The sequence below is a fragment of the Cyprinus carpio genome, chromosome B11 (assembly GCF_018340385.1).
Source record: "Cyprinus carpio isolate SPL01 chromosome B11, ASM1834038v1, whole genome shotgun sequence".
NCBI classification, from domain to species: domain Eukaryota; kingdom Metazoa; phylum Chordata; class Actinopteri; order Cypriniformes; family Cyprinidae; genus Cyprinus; species Cyprinus carpio.
In genome coordinates, this window is record NC_056607.1 from 21,749,782 (window position 1) to 21,773,220 (window position 23,439).

General features: G+C 38.9%; 2 protein-coding genes and 1 long non-coding RNA gene across 3 annotated transcripts in view; 2 read left to right on the plus strand and 1 right to left on the minus strand.

The window, feature by feature from the left end:
• Positions 1 to 13,395, plus strand: part of LOC122138944 — a 51,453-nt gene extending 38,058 nt beyond the window's left edge. Inside the window, exon 3 of the long non-coding RNA XR_006155928.1 lies at positions 12,911 to 13,395. This is a non-coding gene — a long non-coding RNA (uncharacterized LOC122138944). The remainder of the gene's footprint in view (positions 1 to 12,910) is intronic.
• A 3,102-nt stretch (positions 13,396 to 16,497) lies between these two features.
• On the minus strand, positions 16,498 to 18,100 carry LOC109083117 (growth arrest and DNA damage-inducible protein GADD45 beta-like). The gene is made up of 4 exons (XM_019097941.2): positions 17,889 to 18,100; positions 17,683 to 17,784; positions 17,370 to 17,589; positions 16,498 to 17,258 (listed from the first exon to the last, which is right to left on the minus strand). Exons 1-4 carry the CDS (start codon positions 17,930 to 17,932, stop codon positions 17,145 to 17,147), a joined length of 480 nt encoding a protein of 159 aa, XP_018953486.1. The 5' UTR covers positions 17,933 to 18,100; the 3' UTR covers positions 16,498 to 17,144.
• Positions 18,101 to 20,584: 2,484 nt separating this feature from the next.
• On the plus strand, positions 20,585 to 23,243 carry LOC109056537 (la-related protein 6-like). The gene is made up of 4 exons (XM_042734579.1): positions 20,585 to 20,690; positions 20,787 to 20,891; positions 21,067 to 21,280; positions 21,963 to 23,243. Exons 2-4 carry the CDS (start codon positions 20,788 to 20,790, stop codon positions 23,070 to 23,072), a joined length of 1,428 nt encoding a protein of 475 aa, XP_042590513.1. The 5' UTR covers positions 20,585 to 20,690; position 20,787; the 3' UTR covers positions 23,073 to 23,243.
• Positions 23,244 to 23,439: the final 196 nt, after the last annotated feature.

Sequence of the window (23,439 nt, forward strand, 5' to 3'; positions counted from 1 at the left end):
CAGGGTTTTCCCTCTGTGAGTCACTGGTGACTGATAAACTTTCTCTTTACCCCGCAACTTCTTTTACTTTTCCCTCGCTCACTCTCTCAGCAGACTGGGGTGTGCCCACAAGGAAGAGACAGAGACAGAGACAGAGACAGAGACGCTCAGGGAGTCACAGGGCTGAGCTAAAGTCTGGGAGACTGGGAGGAGACAGACAGGCAGAAAAAATACACACAGGGCGGGACTTCCTTGTGACTGTCTCAAACCATGCAAACGCATGCAAATATTTTGCAAATGGTTTTTCTTGCGAATGCAACTTTTGGGGTTTATACAAGTCCGTTTCCCCCAGGAACAGTTGACTGGTTAGTTGAGTCAGAGGTTTAAAAGCTACGTTGACTTTCAGTTAATCAGTTGTCGTTAGGACATCTGAATACGTTTCACTCTTTATCATCATCCCTGAAACATCCTGCACACCCTGTACACACCCATCTGGGTCAGCAGACCACGACTTACCTTCAGTTTTTACATTTGTGTCATTTATCTAACAGCCAGGAGTTGTTAATTAGTTGTTAATCCTAAATTATATACTATACAATAAGCATTATGTGCTGTAGGGTATGGATTATATAAGGTTATTTTGTCATTCAACATCATAGCTGTAACCATGAAGAGCATGAATTGTCCAACAAGCCACCCTTTGTTTTTTTCTGGTTTAGTGCATCATCCAGATTTTTAAAGTGTAACTTTTTTTTTTTTTTTTTTTTTTTTCAGAGTGAACTCACTAATCACACCATTTATACTAAAAAACAGTGCATAAGTATGTGAATTGGGACGCACCTAGAGTTCGCAGTGTACTTCACTACTTCCCTAATGTGTTTGACGCTTAATGATCTAGAACAGAACATTTGTGTTTTTGATGAATATCTGCCCCACCAGAATTATTTGATTATCTAAGCGATGATTTTCCTAGAATATATATTCATGCACTTATATATCATTGCTCTTTTGTTGATTTTGATTGCTTCCATTGTCCTCATTTGTAAGTCGCTTTGGATAAAAGCGTCTGCTAAATGACTAAATGACTAAATGTAAAAATGACTTAATGAATAGCTGATCCGTTGTGAAATGTAGTGGTGTAAACCATAAACTGATCTGACGTTCTTACTTTTAGTGTCATATTATGGTGCTCCACAGAGTTAGAGCTCATGTTTAATGTTTCAAATCTCTTGATGTTTAATTTCTGTTTGAATACTATTTAATTGTTGTTTTGTAGGCGTAGTATATCACTGCATTAGCTTAGCATTCTAATGTTCTTCATTACAGTGTGTTTATCAAAATATCATAACATTAGCGTATAGCAACATGCTATGTTATTCACTAGCATGTGTTACGTTTTTAGAGTGGAAAGCCATTAGCTTAGCAACATGACTCATGTTTTTCATTATGTGTTTTATGCTTATCAGAGTATAATGTCATTAGCTACTTCATTAGATTAGCATGCTAATGTTCTTCACTACGGTGTGTTTCTATGCTTATCAAAGTATCATAAGATTAGCGTAGCAACATGCTATGTTATTCACTAGCATGTATTACGTTTATTAGAGTGGAAAGCCAGCAATTTGCTAATGAGTATTAGGTCATTAGTTTTTTTTCAAAATGCTAATACTTTTCCAATATTATGCTTATTAGATTTTCACGTCATTACCCAAGCAACATGTCGATATTTTTCACCAGTATGTTTTTTTTTTTTTTTAATTATCTGAATGTAACGTCATTAGCAAACAACATGCTAATGTCAAATTTAGCAGTTAGCATGCTGTCTTAGAAGGTAGCTGCCTTTGCATCATATTCAACATCATATTCAGGTTCATATTAGACAGTTTAAAATGACAGCATCACCCTGTGCATGCATATCGGTCGTGTATATTCAAGAGAACTAAAAAATGCACATATAAGCACACAGATCTGTAATTTATGTAGAACTCTGTCAGGAATAGAAACTGAGTAACAGATTTACTGATTGAAGCAACACTTTCTTTTCATGCTAGTCAGTGACAGTTACTATGTAAAATGTCAAGGCAAACATTTTTCCTGAAGTGACGCATGCTGTTGCAGTGGTAAATGTGCTGTAGGCTGTGAGAATGCTGATGTCTGCTGTCTGCAGGAAGGATCGTGTCATGGCTGATCTCTGAGTTTCTGCTGACCACACAGTGACATCAGTGTGAGTGTGTGTGTGTGTGCACATGTGTGTGGGTGTGCGTATGTGCGTGGGTGTGCGTATGTGCGTGTGTGCGTGTGTGTGCGTGTGTGTGTGTGTGGTCAGCAGCAGGTGTGTTGGCAGAGTGATGCTGTTAAATGGCAACAGCTGCATGTCTTCTTTAAAAATGGGAGGTACCAGATTCAATCACACCTGGCTGTCCTGTTTCTAACTAAACAGTCACACTATGGCTTGACCTCTTCACCTCCTCACTTCCCTAAACACAATCATCACTACGGACAGTGTGCAAATTATATTTCAAGGGGATAACAATTTCTGTGAATTTCTGGGCATTTTTCAGGGTTGGCTAGCTCTAATCAAAAGTTATTTTTTTATGTTTTTAGATTTATTAAAAGTTTTTTTTTGGTGAGGTGGGGGTTGAGATATTTGAGTAGTTGATGCATAACATGTCCACTGAGTATATAGGGATTTTTTTTTTTTTATGTTAATGCATTTTTAAAGGCTTTTTAAAATATATTTTGGATTCCATATATTTAAATCCAAGAAAAAGAGATTCAGATGTCACATTATTTGTTGTCTTTTACACGTGTGAACAAATAACACATTTGAATGAAAAATACATAATGAATAAAGCCTAAATGTAGGCTACCGTAAGATTGGAAATGTATTTTATTGCCCCTGAAATACATTTTGAAATATATTTTGGTAAATGAATTTGAAACTAAATATGTTTTCCATTTCAAAAATATATTTAATTGAGCTTTGCTGTTTAAAAACATTTATTTATCATATATTTAAAAGATGGTTAAAAAAAATGTGGCCAGAAAAAAAAAAGTTAATTACAAACCCAGAAGGCAAAATTGGCTAAATTATTGCCCACATTTATATCTGATAATATCTCAAAAATGTGTTTAGACTTTATGACCCTTTCGCATTTCCGACTAGTCACTATCAGCGTAGACACTGCAGATGTTTAGGACATCTCTCAGTCTCAGTTCTGTTTTCTGTGTAAATCAAGAGAAACTCGGATACTTGTAAAACTCTCATACTACAAACTCATTTTAGGCACTTTTGATTTGAAAGACACATCATGTGTCAGGTTTTCTCAAAGTTCCCAGATTAATCTTTCTCACTTTGACTTGTCTTGAACCCATAGCTGAGTTCAAATTAGAGACATCAACAAGTCTTCATTAATTAGCCATGAACCAAACCAACCAGCTATGAGGAGAATGACAACATTGCAAAATTTGATTCAAAGCAAGTATATGAAAATCAGTAAAAAAGAAAAAGGTATAAGTCAGTGCTTAATGGGTTTGATGGTGTTTGGAAATAAGATAAAATGAATAAGTGAGAGTGTTTTAAAAGACTGACAGAGAAATATCTAAAATTCTTGCTTGTATCCATAAAACAATATATTTTCAGTTTATTGCGTAATACACATGTATACAAATTACTTAAGTATTTACAAAGTGTAAAGAGGCCAACTCGGTTAGTGGGCGTAGCTAAAGATCATGTTTGGTGCTCTTTGCTCGCTGCAACTCTCTGATTGGTGGAATTCTCTGTTCAGCATCAAAAGTAATGTATTTTTTCACCACAAATAGATTACTTACAAATTGTAGTCTGTTTTTTGATTCCAAATTACATGACAGAAATTGTAATTACATTACACATTTTAGGTAACTACTCGTAGATTACTTTTAGATTACTTTTAACCAAACTCATTTATCACATTGATTTAAATAGTATAATCTTAAAAATATGGAACCAGACTCTATATATGTGTGTGTGAATGAATATAAAGAAAAAGCTTTCATTGCGGTTTCTTGCTTTCAGATTTGTCACTACACACTGTCTTGTTATGGCCATAAATATCCCATTTAACATAATATCAGATATGATTGTTTCAGTATGCAGCTTGGTACTAATTTAGAAGGCTGTGACATTTATGTGGGATCAGCGTTTAGGCATAGACACATATTTTTATATTGAAAATGAGGGAGAAGGGAGAAGCTGTCTGGTCGATGCATCCCCACATTTAGATCGGCGCCCTTCCGAGAAGGGTTTGATTGTGTGCAGGCCAGATAGGCGTATTAGGGCGGTTTGGGTTTAGCCAAAGTCTGTAGATGAACAAAATTATTTAAATATCAAGCTTCTCACCACATTTCTAACCTGAGAGGAGGGTTGTGTTGTTGTGGTTATTCTACTGAAGCACCCGTTTCCATTTCAAGCTTCTGTATGAAGTTTATTTAGTTCCAGTAGTGAGGTGGTCGTTACTCCTATGATGATCGGGTGGAAGCACTTTCTGTCCAGACACTTTTCCCAGCCTGTGGGATGAGTGAGTCAGCCAGGGATCTTTCTGAGCGTCCATAAATAAGCAGATTAACATGTTTCCCAGTCGTAGCCACTGTACGCAAACCTGTCTGGAATGTTCTGGCCTTTCTGTTTTGCACATTCTTCCTCACCTTACTGAGCAGCTCTCCATTGGGAGCCATTGAAAGTGCTAAACATATCCTGAAAAATGGAGCAGGGATTCTGGTTTCTGGATGCCAGAGTTTCGGGCAGCAAGAGCAATTGTGGGACAATTGAATGAGTCAACTTTCCAGTGCTACTCTTCCATACCCCCATACAAAACCATGCACATGCACACCACCCCTCCCGTCTTCTCTTTGTTGGTCAGAAAATAGGGCTAACAAGAGGGTGTGTGTGCATGGCAATGGGGTCGTTTCTATTTTTAGTGTCGGTAAGTTGCATTGAGTCAGCCCTGAGTTTGAGGTCGGGGGATAAGTCTCTTTGATCATAATTATAACTCAGAAACTCTGGACACATAGCTACCAATTCAAGAGCAAAATATACAATCTTTGGAGCAGTTTTGTCATCTTGACATTTTATAAGCCTATCCTGCATTTTACGTCTCTCTACTGTGCATTTAACTATATAGATTCTACAAGTTTGGAAAATACACAGAGCACATGAATCTAACTATTGGGGTTTTGTTAGGCAGAATGACACGAACTTACAAGACTTTGCGTCTGAGTTGTGGTGAGAGAAAGTTGGTTTGTTTTGTGTTTATAGCAATGCACTTTCCATGGAAGTCTATGGGGCAAGGCATTGCACCAATCTGAAAAAAAGTGCATTTTATAATTGTCTAAATGATGATTTTGTTCAGTTCAGTCTAAGAGCAAATGCCCATTGGGGGAAAAAGTTTAAACAGTATTTTCACTTTTCCATGGTATTAGTAAAAGTTTAAATAGTATTTTCATTTGAAAGCAGAGGGTTGATGTCTACAGGTCCTTCTCAAAAAATTAGCATATCATGAAAAGGTTCTCTAAACGAGCTATTAACCTAATCATCTGAATCAACTAATTAACTCTAAACACCTGCAAAAGATTCCTGAGGCTTTTAAAAACTCCCAGCCTGGTTCATTACTGCCGACCTGACTGCTGTCCAGAAGGCCATCATTGACACCCTCAAGCGAGAGGGTAAGACACAGAAAGAAATTTCTGAACGAATAGGCTGTTCCCAGAGTGCTGTATCAAGGCACCTCAGTGGGAAGTCTGTGGGAAGGAAAAAAGTGTGGCAAAAAACGCTGCACAACGAGAAGAGGTGACCGGACCCTGAGGAAGATTGTGGAGAAGGACCGATTCCAGACCTTGGGGGACCTGCGGAAGCAGTGGACTGAGTCTGGAGTAGAAACATCCAGAGCCACCGTGCACAGGCGTGTGCAGGAAATGGGCTACAGAGAAGCAGCACTGGACTGTTGCTCAGTGGTCCAAAGTACTTTTTTCGGATGAAAGCAAATTTTGCATGTCATTCGGAAATCAAGGTGCCAGTGTCTGGAGGAAGACTGGGGAGAAGGAAATGCCAAAATGCCTGAAGTCCAGTGTCAAGTACCCACAGTCAGTGATGGTCTGGGGTGCCATGTCAGCTGCTGGTGTTGGTCCACTGTGTTTTATCAAGGGCAGGGACAATGCAGCTAGCTATCAGGAGATTTTGGAGCACTTCATGCTTCCATCTGCTGAAAAGCTTTATGGAGATGAAGATTTCGTTTTTTCAGCACGACCTGGCACCTGCTCACAGTGCCAAAACCACTGGTAAATGGTTTACTGACCATGGTATTACTGTGCTCAATTGGCCTGCCAACTCTCCTGACCTGAACCCCATAGAGAATCTGTGGGATATTGTGAAGAGAAAGTTGAGAGACGCAAGACCCAACACTCTGGATGAGCTTAAGGCCGCTATCGAAGCATCCTGGGCCTCCATAACACCTCAGCAGTGCAACAGGCTGATTGCCTCCATGCCACGCCGCATTGAAGCAGTCATTTCTGCAAAAGGATTCCCGACCAAGTATTGAAAGTGAAAGTCGTGACATTTGTCAAGTATGGTGACCCATACTCGAAAATTGGTGCTCTGCATTTAACCCATCCAAGTGCACACACACAGCAGTGAGAAGTGAACACACCGTGAACACACACAGCTATATATCCAGCGCCCGGGGAGCAACTGGGGGTTCAGTGCCTTGCTCAAGGGCACTTCAACCACTTCAGGGTGGAAGAGAGCGCTGTTCATTCACTCCCTCCCACCTACAACTCCTGCCAGCACCGAGACTCGAACCTGCGACCTTCTGGTTACAAGTCCAAATCTCTAACCATTAGGCCACAGCTGCCCCCAGCAGCATAACTTGAGTGCATAACTGAACATAATTATTTGAAGGTTGACTTTTTTTTTTTGTATTAAAAACACTTTTCTTTTATTGGTCGGATGAAATATGCTAATTTTTTGAGGTTTTCATGAGCTGTATGCCAAAATCATCAGTATTAAAACAATAAAAGACCTGAAATATTTCAGTTGGTGTGCAATGAATCTAAAATATATGAAAGTTTAATTTTTATCATTACATTATGGAAAATAATGAACTTTTTCACAATATGCTAATTTTTTGAGAAGGACCTGTAGATACTGACTAGCTGCAGAAATTATTGTGAGTTAGTACATAACAGAAAATGATAAAAAAAATTAAAAAAAAAAAAAATCACAATAAACATGAAACAGTACTCATTCTGACATTCTAAATTGTCTCTTTGGATTAAGTAAAGTAATTTAAACATTGATTTACAAAATTATTTTAGTTTTATCTAAAGTACAAATTCTACTGTTATATTATAACTAATTAAACTTTTGTTTATGATGAAATTAAGTTGTGAAAAAATTCATATATCGTGTAATTTATAAGATGCCTTAAGAAAAGATGTTGATTAAATTTCTTAAAAATACATTTATAAAATGTATTTTCTAAGTAAAATCTTTTTGCTTTGTATAAATGGTTTTGTCTTTGGGAAAAGAAATATGAAATCAAAATGTAAGATTTAAACATAAATATTAGTTTTATGCACCATAAGTTATATTTGCCATATGCACAAGCACACCAGACATTGCATAAAATTCATCTTCAGTCCTTAAATGAAGTTCGATCTATCTTGTAGTCAAGATTAGGTGATTAACGGTTAGTCTCAAATCCAGTGGGAATACCTCTGCAACATTAATAAGAACCGCTAACAGAATCTGTCTCTGTATCCTCCCTTCACAAAGACCCATTTCTGCAATTTGGCTTTAGTCACCACACCCTGCAACTCCCACTGTCTCTCCCTCTCTCTCACCCCGTCCCACAGCCCACCCAACCCCTCCAACCACCTATCCGATGCGGCTGGGGCTCGGGATGGGTGAAGTTCAAATGGGCTGCACTTAAAGATTCCTTTCAACTCTGTGGGTCAGTCAGACCTGTTGGCGTGAGTGTAAACCTCACTCTGAAACGTCCACATGAAGGCCTTGTGTCATTAAAGGCTTCCTGCCGCTTTTGCACGTACCTTTCAATTAACTGCCACCTCAAACAAAGACACATGCACATGGGGCCAAACAATGGCTTCTCTTGTGTCAGTGAAGCCTGGGGTGAAATTCCACTGTTGGTAAATTTGAGTTAACTTGGAAAGACCTCAGCAGAGCATGGAGGACACTTGAAGTGCACATTGTTTGTGGCGTATATGTGAAAGGCATGCTGTGCTTGGAAAAACTTAAAAAAGAAAAACGTCATGCACGAATTGAAGGCATGCAATGCATGAAAAAACTGCATACAGCTCAAACTATAGCAGTTCTGCAACACCTTACTAACTTAATGCACACATGCAATGAAATACAGCGTGCAAGCATACTGGGATGTCTGAGGAGCATATTGTGTAAGTGTTAGTTGTTTTTGACAACATGGTCAAAGTCCATCACTTTCAAACACTTAAAAACTCCAACTACAGCAATTCTGCAATATAGCAAAACCTTTACCAGAGGAAATGCATGAATGCATTAAAAACAGCATGCAGTTTATTGCTCGGTATAAAGAGCATAGTGCATGCATTGTTGTCTTTGCCAGAACAAAGCTTATGATTTAGAAATACATAAAGCTCAAACCATGTCTTATTAAAGGAAATGCATGCATGTGCTGTATAGAAAAAAACAACTTGCAAATTTGGACAAAGGAAAACATGGACAAAGTCCATCACTTACAAACACTCAAAAGCTCCAATTATGCTGCAACCCTTTACTGAATGAAGTGAGTATATGCAATGCATTGAAATAGCATGCAAATTAACTGCAAGACACAAAGAGAATGGTGCCTGTGTTATTTGTCATCAAGGATGATGTTCATCACTTGGAAATATATAAAAGCTTAACCTACTACACCAGGGTTCCTCAAATCTTACCCTGGAGGGCCAATGTGCTTCAGAGTTTAGCTTCAACCCTGATCAAACTCACCTACCTTTGATTTTCTAGTGATCCTGAAGACATTAATTAGCATGCTCAGGTGTGTTTGATTAGGGTTCGAGCTAAACTCTGAAAGTGGATCTTGTGGGCCAGATTTGAGGATCCCTGTACTACACCATGTAAGCTCATTGGGATGCCTGAAGAGTGTAGTGCATTTATTAATTATTGTCTTCTTCAGCATGGACGACTCTCATCACTTGGAAAGCTTAAAACTATAGCAATGCTGCAACCCCTTGCTAAATGAAATGCAGGCATGCACTGCTTGATAAACAGCATGCGGGATAATTAGGAAGCATGAAGAGTGTATTGTGATTTTTTTTCAGCATTAATAAAGCCTATCAGTTGGAAATACTTAAAAGCTCAAATTATATTGCAACCTTATATTGAATATTTAAGACAGAGTTAAGTGTGAAGCCATAAGAGGCAATTAAATTACCAGTAGAAAACGCTGCCATGTTGTGCTTGTTAAGTCTTTGAATAAAATCTCCACCAGGACAGAGATTTTGCCCTTGATCTCCCCACTGTAAAGGACTTTAAACAGAACACAATAATTTTTTCTCGGGTAGAACTAGCCCATAACACTAAATGAGACCACCCATGATCCAGGCTTTATATAATTGTTACCATGATATCGCTCTCTGATTCACACTTGCTAAAAACGTAGCCGACTGTAATATATAGGTGTTCTTTGAATAAATAGCTCTGTCAGATGCATGACTGTGCCAGATTTTACACTTATGATGCCTTGTCTGAGTCAGTGCATGCAATTCTGTATTAGATCTGATTTCATTTCTTATCTTATAAATATCTCAGCTGGATGTAATTTCCTTTTGTGAAAGTGATCTAGAAAAAGCTATTTTTAACTATCTTACGCACCACATGTTCTCCTGATGCATCACTGGTGTCTTCACTGCAGATGGTCTGACACTTCAGGCGGCAGTGAAGGCTGAGTCTGTTGAGCTCTGGAGGAGGTCATGACTCATGTGAAGAATGGGCAGCGCTCGTAGTCAGACGTCTGCCGATGCTTCTCAAACGAAGACCAAATTAGCAGCAGCAGCAGCTCTCTCAAAGTGAAGACATCAGACGTGCAAGCTTACAATAACACACTCTCATCTGTCTCAGTGCAAAAGAACAAAGATTACAGCAGGCCAGATTCAGCCAGAAGCACTGACATGAAAGTCAATAGAAATAAAACAAAATTAGAACTGCCACATCTCTGGTTTATAATATGTTATTTAGAAGTAGAAATTTCTAGATGTGAATCACCTGTGCATATCTACTGTGCCTAATAGTGCTGTGTGTGTGTGTTTTACATATACAATAATCATATTAATCATATTGCATATGCATTTCTCTCTCTCTCATATGCAATATGATTAATATTTGAAATATCATGCATTTAGGTATTTGAAATATTTTAAATGCATAAATGCATATGCTTTAGATGAACATGCTCACGCACAGAAAAACTGGTATAGAAAAAAAAATTACTCCGAAATTGTTTGCTGCGCAATTAATCATAGAAATGGCAAGTAACATTGAATTAAGCACTTAAGTTTGAAGTAAAAAGAATGAACTAGTATTTTCTTGTAAAATGTACTTCAATATTTTTTTTTTACAACGATGTGTATGCAAGTCGAGTCACCTTTATTTATATAGCACTTTATTCAACAGATCGTTTCAAAGCCACTTTAAACATGGAAGAAACAGAACCAGTGATGCTAACTTCATGAAATACAAGACAAATCCAAATTGTGCTGTAAAGCAGCTCTAAAATATGGAAAGGAAATCAAGAGAATATGCTATTACTCTTCACTAGACAGTTGTTTTCAAGAAATGTTTGTTGGTTTAAATGGTAACAAAAGTTTTTTGTTGTTGTTGTTGTTGTTGTTTTTTTGATTATATGAAATGAAACTGAATACTAAGATTTTGTTTCTAAGATTTGCCAGATGTATTTTAAGCTAGATTTTTAAAATATAGTTACTTTTCCTTACATTGGACACCCGTATTTGTCACTGACCCTAATGCATAGAGGTCAGTATAATAGGAGTGGTTTTATTTAATTAAAGACTGGTTTCAATGGGAATCACTGCGTTCATATGGTAAGTGTGGGGGTGTGGATGGACTTGTTGGTTACAGTTTCGGGCTAAACTGGGTGGTGGGGGGCTTAAAACAAGTCTATAATTATGGCTAAGATGCACGGCAACTCAGTCCCAACCGTCTAGCACTGCACACAACTTACAAAAGAGTGGCTCTGTTGCACTTTCACAGCAAAAATGTTTCAGGCCAATTCAGCAGAACCACAGGAGGGGCAAGAGAATCCGTCTTGTTTTTTTTTACATCCATTACAGAATCAAGAAGCCCATTATTTTATCTACAAGGCCACCACTCCCTGAGATATATATATATATATAGCCGTGTTGTGCTAAAAATACATTCTATTAATAGCCTTGCCTTCTGAACTAAATACTGTCAGCAACTTTAAATCAGCCAGGGCTTTTGCCAAGTGAAAGAAAAGGCTCTCTGTTTCTGTAACCGCCCCCCTTTTTCTCTCACAAGCTTTCTGGCTTGACGTCAGCATTCGGCAGCACTTTCGACTCCAGTCACCAGTCACGTTCAGGCAGATTTAATCTTTTAGTCTTTTTGCTGCCATTGTGCTGCGGTGTGACGCCTCTAGGGCTGAGCACGCGTGCACATTTTCCAGCCGTCTGGAGAGGAACACACAGCTAGCTATTGTCTGGTCAGCATACGTTGCGAGCGTGCCGTACAATAGCACATATTCTTAAAGCTCACCCACTCCCTGTTTCCACCACGACTGCAAGTGAAGAGACACACCAGACCTTCAGTTCACCGCTCACCCTGCTGTTACTCCAGCAGTCACGTTACCTCCATCACCTGGGGATGGCTTTCATGAGAACATGCAGATTACTGTCGCTACAAAATGCTACATGTAACAATATTCATTTAATTTATAGAGCACATTGCATACACAATAGTAATTCAAAGTGATTTACATAAAAGGATTTAAAGTAATCATAAGATGAATAAAGAAAACAACAAAAGCAAAGAAATTGTTTATTAATACAAATTAAATTTGTTTATACCTGTTTGTTTTTATAATTGTATTTGTGTTTTTTGGTAATAAAACCTCTTCTATAAACATCTATTATTATTATTATTATTATTATTATTATTATTAATAATAATAATTTTGTCAGTTTTGGTGGAAGGTGGAAAATATATAATCTTCCTGAATCAAAAAAAAATTAAATGAAGAGGAAAACAAGATACATTAAGTATAGATATAGATATATATTGCTTTTAATTTAGATATATTGCTTGTGTGTCTGTGATATTCAAGTGGTCATAAACTGACCAAATGCACAGCTCAAAATTTATGATATTTTACTTTTTTGTTGTTGTTGGTTTTTTACATTTAATCATTGTTTTTAAATAATTAATTTTTTGTCATTTATTGTGTTTTTGCAATAACTTCAGATGTAGTAATTTCTCTTTACTCAATGGTTACACCACCTGACATAAATCAAAATGTCACTAAATCAACATACTTTTTTCATACATACGTTTTATATAAACTATTTTTCCTCATATTGGATACAATTATTTGTCAATGACATTAATACAGTAACAATGATACGATAATTTCTGGAGCGCTTTCAGCAATATCCTGTTCTTTGTAAGCTGCCGAGCCATAGACCCCCTTTCTCTAAACAGACTGTCAGCATCTGCTGTAACCTAGTAATTGGTCGCTTTAATTAAGCATGAGCAATGTGTTTATAGTGGTGAGATAAAATGCTGATTAAAGGCTTATACAGTGCAATGAAAATGAGAGCATTCACAAGCTGTACTTTTACTGTCTATTTAATTTGGTCTGCTCTGCAGGATGGGTCATAAACTTGGCCAGAATCACGTCTTGGCTGCTGGTTTGGGTGGAGGTGGAAAGAAGCGCTATACAGCCAGCCTGAATGTACCTGACGACCTCAGAGACCAGAGTCAAACAGAAACAGACTGGGTGGCATATAGTCATTACAGCGCACACAGATCAAGGCTTTATGGGAAGGGAAAATTTCAGCAGGGGCCCAGAGTTTCTGCCTATGAGTGCTTTTAAAAATACTGAACTGCTTTTTAGAGTCAGCTTGTGTAGGTGTATCTATTCCTGTATACTTCTCTCTTGGTCATGCTTTTTAAAAGAATTTGTATTTTATAGTAACCCAAATGTATTTCTGTGTAATGTGCATATCAGTGTTTCTCTTAATTGCTTATATATTTATTTTCACAATGTGTATTCATGTCAATTCTGGAATTTGCACTGGCGATCTGGTTTTGTATTACTTTATTGGACACTGACATGTTAATTAAAATATTTTTCCCAATTTTTGCTGTCATGAATTGTTATATTATAATTGCTTAACTCCTTTAATTGCTGCGTTCGTGTTTGCCTCAACCTCAGCACCAAAGGTTGCTTTTTACATCATGTTTTTGCAGCGTTGAACGATGTAGCCAAACACAGACACAACTGATGATTTCTTGAACGCAACTGCCAATCAGAGGCATTTATGTTAGAACCCCAAAACTGTCCAGTGCTGTATTGCATGCCCTTGAATCCTGATATAATTACAAAATGTAGACACGATATAAATAAAAGTTTCATTGTGCAATGTAGAGATCTTAATTTATTATTACATTTTGAGATTGTGATGAGTGACAGCTTTTAGTGATTATAAATGGAGTGATATTTCCGCACTTTCTAGGCTATACCTATATAATCCATTCATAATTTGTATAACATTTTTGTTTTCCATGTTGACCACGTACATGCTGCACAAGTTTCGGGAATGACATTCGCATATAATTGATTTCTAATTGTTTGGCATATCTATTTTGACAAATATAAGTTCACTCCAAAATGAAAAATCTCTCATTAATTACTCACTCTCTTGTCGTTCCAAACCTGTAACCCAAAAATGAAAATTCTGTCATGAATTACTCACCCTCATGTCATTCCAAACCCATAAGACCTTCGTTCATCTTTGGAACACAAATTGTGATATTTTTTGATGAAATCCAAGAGCTTTCTGACCCTTCATAGACAGCAAGGGCCCTACCACGATCAAAGTCCAGAAAGGTACCAAGACCATAGACAAAACAGTCCATGTGACATCAGTGGTTCAACCGTAATTTTAATAAGCTACGAGAATACGAGAATACTTTTTGTGTGCAAAAAACTAAAATAACTTTAGAGTATCACGGCACATGCACATGCTTTGATCTGCACGTAAACAGCACATGCGCGCGGTGCTGCTGGCGTACAACATGCATGCACTGCGCCTTGTTTTTAAACGTTCAGAGGAAAGCACGCGCATGCATCGTGGTACTCTCCAAAATGGCCCCAGGGTGGAGGAGAAGAATTATTTTAGTTATTTTGCAAAAAGTATTCTAGTAGCTTCATAAAATTACAGTTGAACCACTGATGTCACATGGACTTTTTTATCTATGTTCTTAGCCCTTGCTGTCTATGAAGGGTCAGAAAGCTCTCGGATTTCATCAAAAATATCTTAATTTGTGTTCCAAAGCTGAACGAAGGTCTTACGGGTTTGGAACAACATGAGGGTGAGTAATTAATGAGTGAATTTTGATTTTTGGGTTACAGGTTTGGAACGACAAGAGAGTGAGTAATTAATGAGAGATTTTTCATTTTGGAGTGAACTATCCCTTTAATGCTACTAGAGCATCCTCACTAATTTCAGAAGCAACCTCAGGATTTGAATCTAGAACCGGTCCTGATGTATCTATACAAAAGCTGATTTTGAAAAAATTATAATATCCTATCCTGAGAAATGACAGTAAACTAAAAGTCCATAATAGTCCAAGTTTAGGAGTGTTACTTATAGCATGCCATCAGCATTTAAATAACTGTTTTATCATCTCATTCTAGACTCTTCCCCGTGATCACGATAAGACAAAAAAACAAAACAAAAAAACAGCATGATTCATTCTCGCACCTTGTGGGAAACAGCATTCACGCTGCACATGTATGGAAACACAGCCACTGTTTCCGCATTCCTCACATACTGGCGCAGGAGCGCTGGGCACGACTCAACCGGTGAGCGGTTAGGAGATGCCTTATCCAAACAAACATGTATAATGTGATACTTTAAATACCGAGAATTCCGTTTAAATGACTATATTTCGCGCTGGTGTTGAGTAGAAGAGACATACTCGGCCCTTTTTAGATTTGCCCTTAAATGGTCAATGACGTTTCCGGGGTTCCAATGCGTAATCAGAAACTGGCTATACGTCAGACGCACAATCAGCTCAGGGAATGCCTGAAAAAAATGCTTGATGTTTTTTATCTCAAAAAGACTAATTTCGGAAACTCTGATTCCTCTTTTCTATTATTATCCCTTAATACAAATCTATCTTTAATCAATATTATCACCTCACTTTGGCAGTGACTGTATAATACTAGCATCTTGCTGCTTCAGATTAGCACTACATGAGCAAATGCTCAGAGAATATCATAACAACATGTATGTGATTGTGAATCGTATTATAGTTCTCTAAATTCTAGGATGGTGGTGTTTTGTTGGAAGGATCTCATAAGACGCTCTGTTTGTTTTACAAGCAACTGTGTGCAACTCTGTAGCTCTTCACCTCTCAAGAGTTCACAACCCTGACCTGAACAGCAACTGGATGGAGCTGGAAAAACAAAGCTGACAAAGAAGTGTGCCAGAGTGTTACTTAAGGATAGTGGTGCCTTAATGGTTAAAGCTTTGTCCTAGTAACCCAGACCAAGCCGTGAAAGGATGAAGCATGAACTAGCACCTCCATTTTACCCTGTGCAATCCCAGTCTGCCCAGTGCAACATGTGTACTGTCACAAGTTGTCTGCTACATAACAATTAGAAATTGTTCTACAAACCGCAAGAGACCTGTGATAAGATATAACCTTAAATCACTTACTGAAAAGCTATTTTATATGGATCATGTTGTCAGATCCTTTTCTGGAGGTTATGCAAGCCCTGTACAGTCTCTTTATGGAGGAGGAGAGCTTGCCAAAGTAGACGGAACTGGACATGAATTACTTGTAAAGTCTGCATTCCTGTCAGTACGGTTTCGTAATTAACTGTGTGTATCAGTAAGGATATGACGCTGATTCCAGGACAAAGAGGATATGAAGTCTATCCTTTGGCAAACTGCTGATGTGTTTGCACGTCACTTATGGCTTGTTCTTCCTTAACATTTCCACTGAATGCATTCACACCTCAGTGGGGTAATTCCCTCTCACTCATACACTCCTGACTAAATCTGGCAAGGATTTACAAGGATGTGGATTTACAGGAAATGTTTTGTTATTTTAAACTTTGACCAAGGGGAAGTCAGTCTGCATTTGCAGTTGTATTGCTTTGTCACCCGTTATTGAATTGTCTACCACCCCGACCCCCAAAGCAAAACCAAAAGACAGAGGTGTACAATTCTCAATCAATAATTTATTGAAACAATATTGCATTTGACAAGAGCAGCAATGCATATATTACTCTATTTAAATTACTGGAAATAACTTACATCAATTCATAGTATGCATTTCTCAATAACTAAACAGAATTCATTTTGTTCCACAAACACTGTCCTTCTCAGTGCAGTCTAACAGAAGCGATTGCAGTCCATTTGTAGCTTGGCATCAATGCCACTGCAGTTCATAGTCACTAAAGTCCGGCACATACACAGATCATTCACTCGGCATTTGAAAATGTTCGCCCCCAGGCAGCGATAGTGACGCACACTCGACGCTTTCCATCCCATCGCACGCCCCCGCCGCCCGCGTGCAAGTTCTCCGGCACCGCTTGCGCCGACAGGCAGCCTTTCACAGTTCATGTTTCCACAACTTGTTCCTCCGCTACCACCCTTGTTTTTTTTCACACGGAGGACACGATAAGCTGGATGGGCAGGGTGGAATGTACCGGTCCCGTGCGCACAGTTCCAAGAGCTCCACTTCATTCTCACAGCCCCTTCGCATGACGCAGAAGTCAACGGCGGCTGCTGCAGAGCCCTTTTGCTTTCATTCGCAGAGAATGACTCGCTCATCCTTTCATTGCATTCAAAGCATCGCGGTTCGTTCAGCGTTCTTGCAGGGACAGATAAGGAATCCATTGGTTCTTGCAGCGGCTCTCTTCGCAGTAGTTGCCCACGTCCTTCAGTGCCTGGCATTTGAGTGGCTGGCATTGAGGGTTCTGTGAAAACGCATGAAATGCACCGTAAGTCAATGTCACATGATATTAAGATTCAACTCTGAATGCATGTTGCATATGATCACGCAATGAGCTAATTATACGTCTACTTACAGTGACTATGATGCAGTGGAAGTCCCTTGGCTCGTTGTTGTCCACGGTGGCCGGCTCGTCGAGCACCTGTGCGAGGCGTCTCAGCCCAGACACCCGAAGGATGTTGATGTCATTGTCGCAGCAGAACGCCTGAAGAAGCGTGAAGTGAATCTGCAGCGCAATATCATCCTGGTCCTCCTCGTCGGTGGCCAGAACGCACAATACGACGCAATCTGGGTCTCTGTAGATCAAATGAATGGCAATTAGTCTCCTGGTTTTTGGGATAACGAAATACAACAGCATGTGTAAAAGTCAGACATAAGTATATACTTACACATTCATTAGTTTTGCAGACTCATAAACGCCGACTGTAAGACAGTCCTGTCTCTGTGCTGCTACCAGCAGCTCTTCCAATGCTTGGCTCACGGTGTCCATTCTGTAAAAACATGCGCACTATGGTAAGCGACAGTCGGATGGTTGTCTGTATAGTAAGATACCCATTGAGATTAGCACTAAATGTGTATGCAATGAAAAACTTACTTTGTATCAGTGATATTGCATCCAACGACTTCTTCCAGGGTCATTTTGCTTCAAATTATAGTAATCCACAAGTTTCCGGAAGAGTTCGCAAATATTAAAATCCAGTCAAAGTGTGCTGACCAAAGTATAATCCAAATAACGCTCTGAGTTGTAGTATTCCTTTTCTCTTTTCGATGTGTCTGAGAAGCTGTTTCTGGCGACTTTCAGCGAAACCCTCAGTTTTTATATCGCCTTCGAGTGGGCGTGGCTATGCGTAACGCTCGCCTTTCTGATTGGCTAGAAATGTTCCACAAGTTTCTCGCTCTCGCTCTGCCATTGGTTATGGGGGAAACTCCTGCTTAGACCCCACGTGGGCTGATTCGGGGAATATTTGCCCAAACAGCAAGTACAACATGCACCCAGTAGCTTTCAATTTGTTTGTACCGGGTTCGATGGAATTTCCTTATGGAAATGATGGAGTTTCCCTGGTGCTTTCGATGTGCATGTTGCAGTTTTGTCTGAAACCCTTGCATCATGTACAAAACTTAATAAAGGCAGATTTTTACGCAGTTTTCATTCATATTCGGGTTTGAATCGCAAGTATAGCACATATATGGGGGAAAATAGTGATTGTATCATGCTTCTGAATAATAGCCTATTTGGGCACATCCTGAAATTGCACACGCCGCTTGGTCGAAACTCCTTTGCATTCGTGGTGACTCCCAGTTCTCATCCCGATGCAATAGCGTGCACAGTTATTGACGAAAATGTTGCATTAAATTTGATGGCATGTATCTGTGCAGAAGTCACTGTTTTGCTTCGCGTCTGCTGCGGAGGCTCTAGAAGGCAGTAGAGTTTCTGTCTCCTGGTTACCTGGAACTTTCATCACCCAGGCTGTTCCAGTTCCGCCGGCTAATTATAGACGGTACAGTCACAGGATCAGAGCTGTTGATGTTGTCATGGGACCTTGTTGTGCTTGAGTTACGAAACCCCTGTGCATAAAAACGGGTCAGCGTCTTAAGGGAACTTAATTGTTTCAGCGATTTACTTTCCTCAATAGAAATGCCTTCAGAGTCAATTCTGTCATGACCTAATATGGTAACGTAAAAACATAACATTTTGTTTCCATGTCCGTGCATTCAGACATGGCTTGCATTTCAAGTGCATTTATGCGTTTGAGATGAATCTAAAACGACTTTTAAAATCAGTCAAATAATCAATAACTCAAATCAATAATCTCAAACTGAATTGAATCAGTTCACAGTTCTAATGCGCCACCTGCTGTCATTATGTAGCGCAATAAAACGAAACGACATCGAGTTAACTGTAATTTTGTCACAAGCTGAAATATGTTGTAAATGGTAATTAATAGTAAATAAATGCTAATTAAAATCTTAAAAGTGATAAAGTGTGCTACTATGAGTTTCAAGCAAGTAGCCTGCATATGCAGAAGCATCTTCTATCAACGACTGCCACCTGTTGGTGATGATATGTCATGATAATTTAATTGTAAAATGGTTTATCCATCCAGTTGCAGGGTAAATGGATTATAAACTTGTAACGTCTTATATAAGGGGAACGTTTCTGTTCCCTACGGTGATTTAAAAGTACAAATGCAGTACTGTCAATGACTTTATATATTATTGCGTAGTTACATTTTGGTGGCATTGCTTAACCAGTCTTAAACAGTTGTGCATTAATTGTTTGCATCTTGTTTTATTTAAAGTGCATTGATTTCTTGCTAACTTGTGGTTGTAAAAATCGCGAAAATGGTTCTGTGCGGTGTTAGGCTATTAGTATTAATCAGCAATAGCTCTAATTCCGGTCACACCGAGTCGCTTACATCTACAAATGCAACAGTTACTGTAATTATAATATGCTTGAGCACACATTATCCTGAGTGTGTTTACTGGCTGCGAATAGTGTTAGATAATTAGCAGGACTTCAGAACACCTTCGTGCTCTCTGAAGAATGGCACATACGTGAAGAAAAACTTGTCCTTAACACGAGGAATGGTAACAGTCCTAATATACAGGAAGCCTAGTAGGGGGGTCGGCTGAAGTCCAGCACTACTGTCTCACGGATCCCCTGTGGTACCTATTCATTTGGAATACACTTTGCACTTAATTTTGACACCTCATCCCTCACAGTACACACACAAGTCGAGTCAAAGGTAGGTTTGCATAAAGTCTACAGGGTCTCCTAAAGTCCATGGATCACAAAGTAATTAACACTCCCATTAAACTTTTATTAACGTCTTGGGAAAAGAGGCTACGTGCAGGGGCGTCATGCACTTATTTTTGAGGAGGGCTTGTATTGCTTGTCATATGTGACACACAGCAGCCACAATCTGTTTGTAGGCTTATTGGTTTTGATTTAATTTTTCCTTTTTTTCGAAATATTCCCAAACGTGTTAACTAGCCTATATCATGAGATATCTCATTCTCAAATGCATGCAAATTAGTTGGATAATATGGCGGGGGTCTCAATTTTTGGTGGTTATGACAAAAATCTTTTCTCGACATTTATTTATGGTTCCAAACGGCACTTTGCGTTCAGTGCACATTTGCATACGCAGCCTACTATTTAATATCAAATTATCTTTTTTTAAAATGGTCGAGACTATAGTTTTTTATTTATAAAATGTATACATTTTATAAAAAATAAAATAAAAAAAAATGTTTCAGAGCAAGCATGACGTCGCCCAGTATACCTCGTTTTTAATGGTGACGTAAGGACGTATAAATCAGTATTCTGAAAAGGATCACCTGTCTTCAGGTGATGTGTCGTGGTTTACGGCGAAACATATAGGAGATACGTCAGGTAGGCTCTTCACAACACAGTTTAACAACTAATTAGCACATATTTTCGACGTTTAGTATTGTCAGTGTCTGTAAGATCAAAATTATTTGTCAATAGCATGTCCTCACCCGGTTTTACTGACATCTTCCATTGTGAAGACACTCAGCAGTCAAAGGGGCCCTTCTCATACACTGATGATGGGCTAAATGACAGTTTGGATGGGTAGGTTAATGGATAAGTTTATAATATTTCTGAAAATATATGAAATATCAAAATAACTTTAAGAGTTTCTGAATTTTAATGTAAAAATCCACTCTGGGAAGCTTTTTAAACGGGCAGGTAGGCTAATTCCAGATATGTATTTTTATATATTATAAAAAACAAAAATGTTTTTCAGGAGTTCAACTGAGTTGACTGATGTTTTTGAGGAGGAATTCTGTGAGAGTGGTCACTGGATTCCTCCAAATGATGATTTGACACAAAAAATTGCTGCCCAGCTGGAGAACTACCTTTCTGATGAGAATCTGGAAGATGATGCTTTTCTGCTAAAACATGTCCAAAGAAACAAGATGGGTTATGTTAGTTTGAAGCTGCTGACATCTTTCAAGAAGGTGAGATCAAATAACCAAAAACATCTCATTCTGATTAGAAGTCTCATCACAAAACAAACTGTAAAACTGTTAAAAAAAAAAAAAAAAAAAAACTGTGGTTGTCTGTATATTACATTTTAGGCTTTACAGGTTGAATTAAACAATAACCTCCTGAGACCCAGAAAAAAGTTTTGTGAATTGATTCTTTTTTTCATGTCTTTACATTGTTTAGAGCATAAGGAAAAAAAAAAAACAATTTTGAAAAAAAAAAATATTTTATTAAAATTTAATGCTATGTCCTTGGTAGAGGACATCGGGACTCAAAAATGAATAAATATTTAAATAATTACAAATAAAAAGACATGAATGACCATCTATGTGCAAAAACAAATGGATTTTTTTTTTCACCAATACTTTTGTTTCAGGATTTTTTTTATACCAAACTTTGTATAAAGATGATTCTCCACTATGTTATGAAAGAGAATTATTTGATATACAATTTTCCTTTATGCAATATGTGTGTAAATTTAATAAGATTTGTTCTTTTTCACTTCTAAAAACTGCAAACTTAACAGTATTTTACCATATAATGACAGTTTTTGATGGTATATAGTAAGGGAACTAAACATTTACCAATAAACCATTTCTTATAGTTAACATTAAAATATTTTTTGTATGTGTGCTTTGATTCGTGTTTTCATAGATTAAAGATCTCACACGTGACTGGCGCACCACACTGGCGGCTGCAAGAACGTCTCCGCAGCTGGAAGTGAATGAGATGGGAACCAAGGTGCGACGAAGGACTCCGGTACCTGACTGGCTCCTGTGCATCCCCACAAGCAAGCTACTTCTGGCCTGGAACTTCCTAGATGGTATAGGCCCGGTCAAAGATGAGGAAAACAGGTCACCGGGTGTGGAGCAGCTAGGCATCATGGAAGCCGCAATGCGGGTGTTTTCCCCCTACGGCACCATCTCATCTCTCCGCATTCTGCGGCCTGGAAAAGAGATCCCTACGGAGTTGAAGCGCTATACTAAGAGACACCTGGAACTGGGGCACAAAGTGTGTGCTGTGGTGGAGTATGAGTATCTGGATGGCGCACGCAAGGCCTACGAAGCCCTGAAGGCAGAAGAGCAGCAGCATGGAGGAAGGGGTGTTTGCGTGGTCCTGCTGGGAAGCCGTGGAACTCGTAAACCAGGATGGAGCCAAGGTCTAGCGGAGGAAGAGTCTGAAGAAGGTATCGACAATGAGAGTTTAAAAAGGCCAAATAGAAAGTCCAGGCGCTTCCTTTATTCTCTGGAGGATTCGGCTGTTTGCAGCTCTTCGGAGTCCGATTTTGCCCCTGCTTCGCCCCGGCCCAACCGCAGAGTCTCCCGTCCTCAGGCCCTCTACGGCAGCCCCCTCGCCATCCCACGGATATCAACTTTCCGCTCTGACCCTTACAGGAATCCCCTTGGCAGTCCTGTAGGAAGCCCTCTCCTGCCTCGTAAGCTTTTTCCTGGCAGTCATGTGACCTCTCCTCTGGCCACACATCCTTTTAGCAGCTCTCCCACTGTAGCTTGTTCATCCTCCTCCAGCAGGTACAAGGGCTCGGGTGAGCTCTCCCCAGACGACTTGTGCTTCACAAGCAGCCCTTGGGTCCAGAGACGTAAACATGCTGCCCAGGTCATTCAGCCCGAGATGGGCGACTCTGTGTTACCCAATCAGATAATGAGGTCTTTAAGTGTCCTGGTTGTTCGCCAGCCTGTCGGCCCTGATGGGACCAAAGGGTTTCATAACTGCATTGGTAGAGGGAAGGTGCTGCTGCCACACTGACTCCATAAAAGATGCATCATAAAGTTTTTTCCCCACTGAGCCTGTATGAGTGCAGTGCAACGGAAGCACTTTTAATGCAACATGATTATTTGTCCTATTAGTGAAAATGGAAATAATGTTTAAAAAAAGTGTCTAATTAAATATTGAAATAAAGATGAATTTGTACTTCAATTTTAGTGAATGCAATATTATTTAATATTAGGATTTGAATTATGTCCTGCATCTCCACCTTTTTTGTAGCAAGCCTACTGCATTTTAGGTAATAGGAGGCATCTCTGGTTTAGGGAAGTACCTTTCAAAAACATTGAAAGCAATTCAAATCAAGTTGGGCTACAAATAATCCTTATCCATCAGTTTGCATTAATGA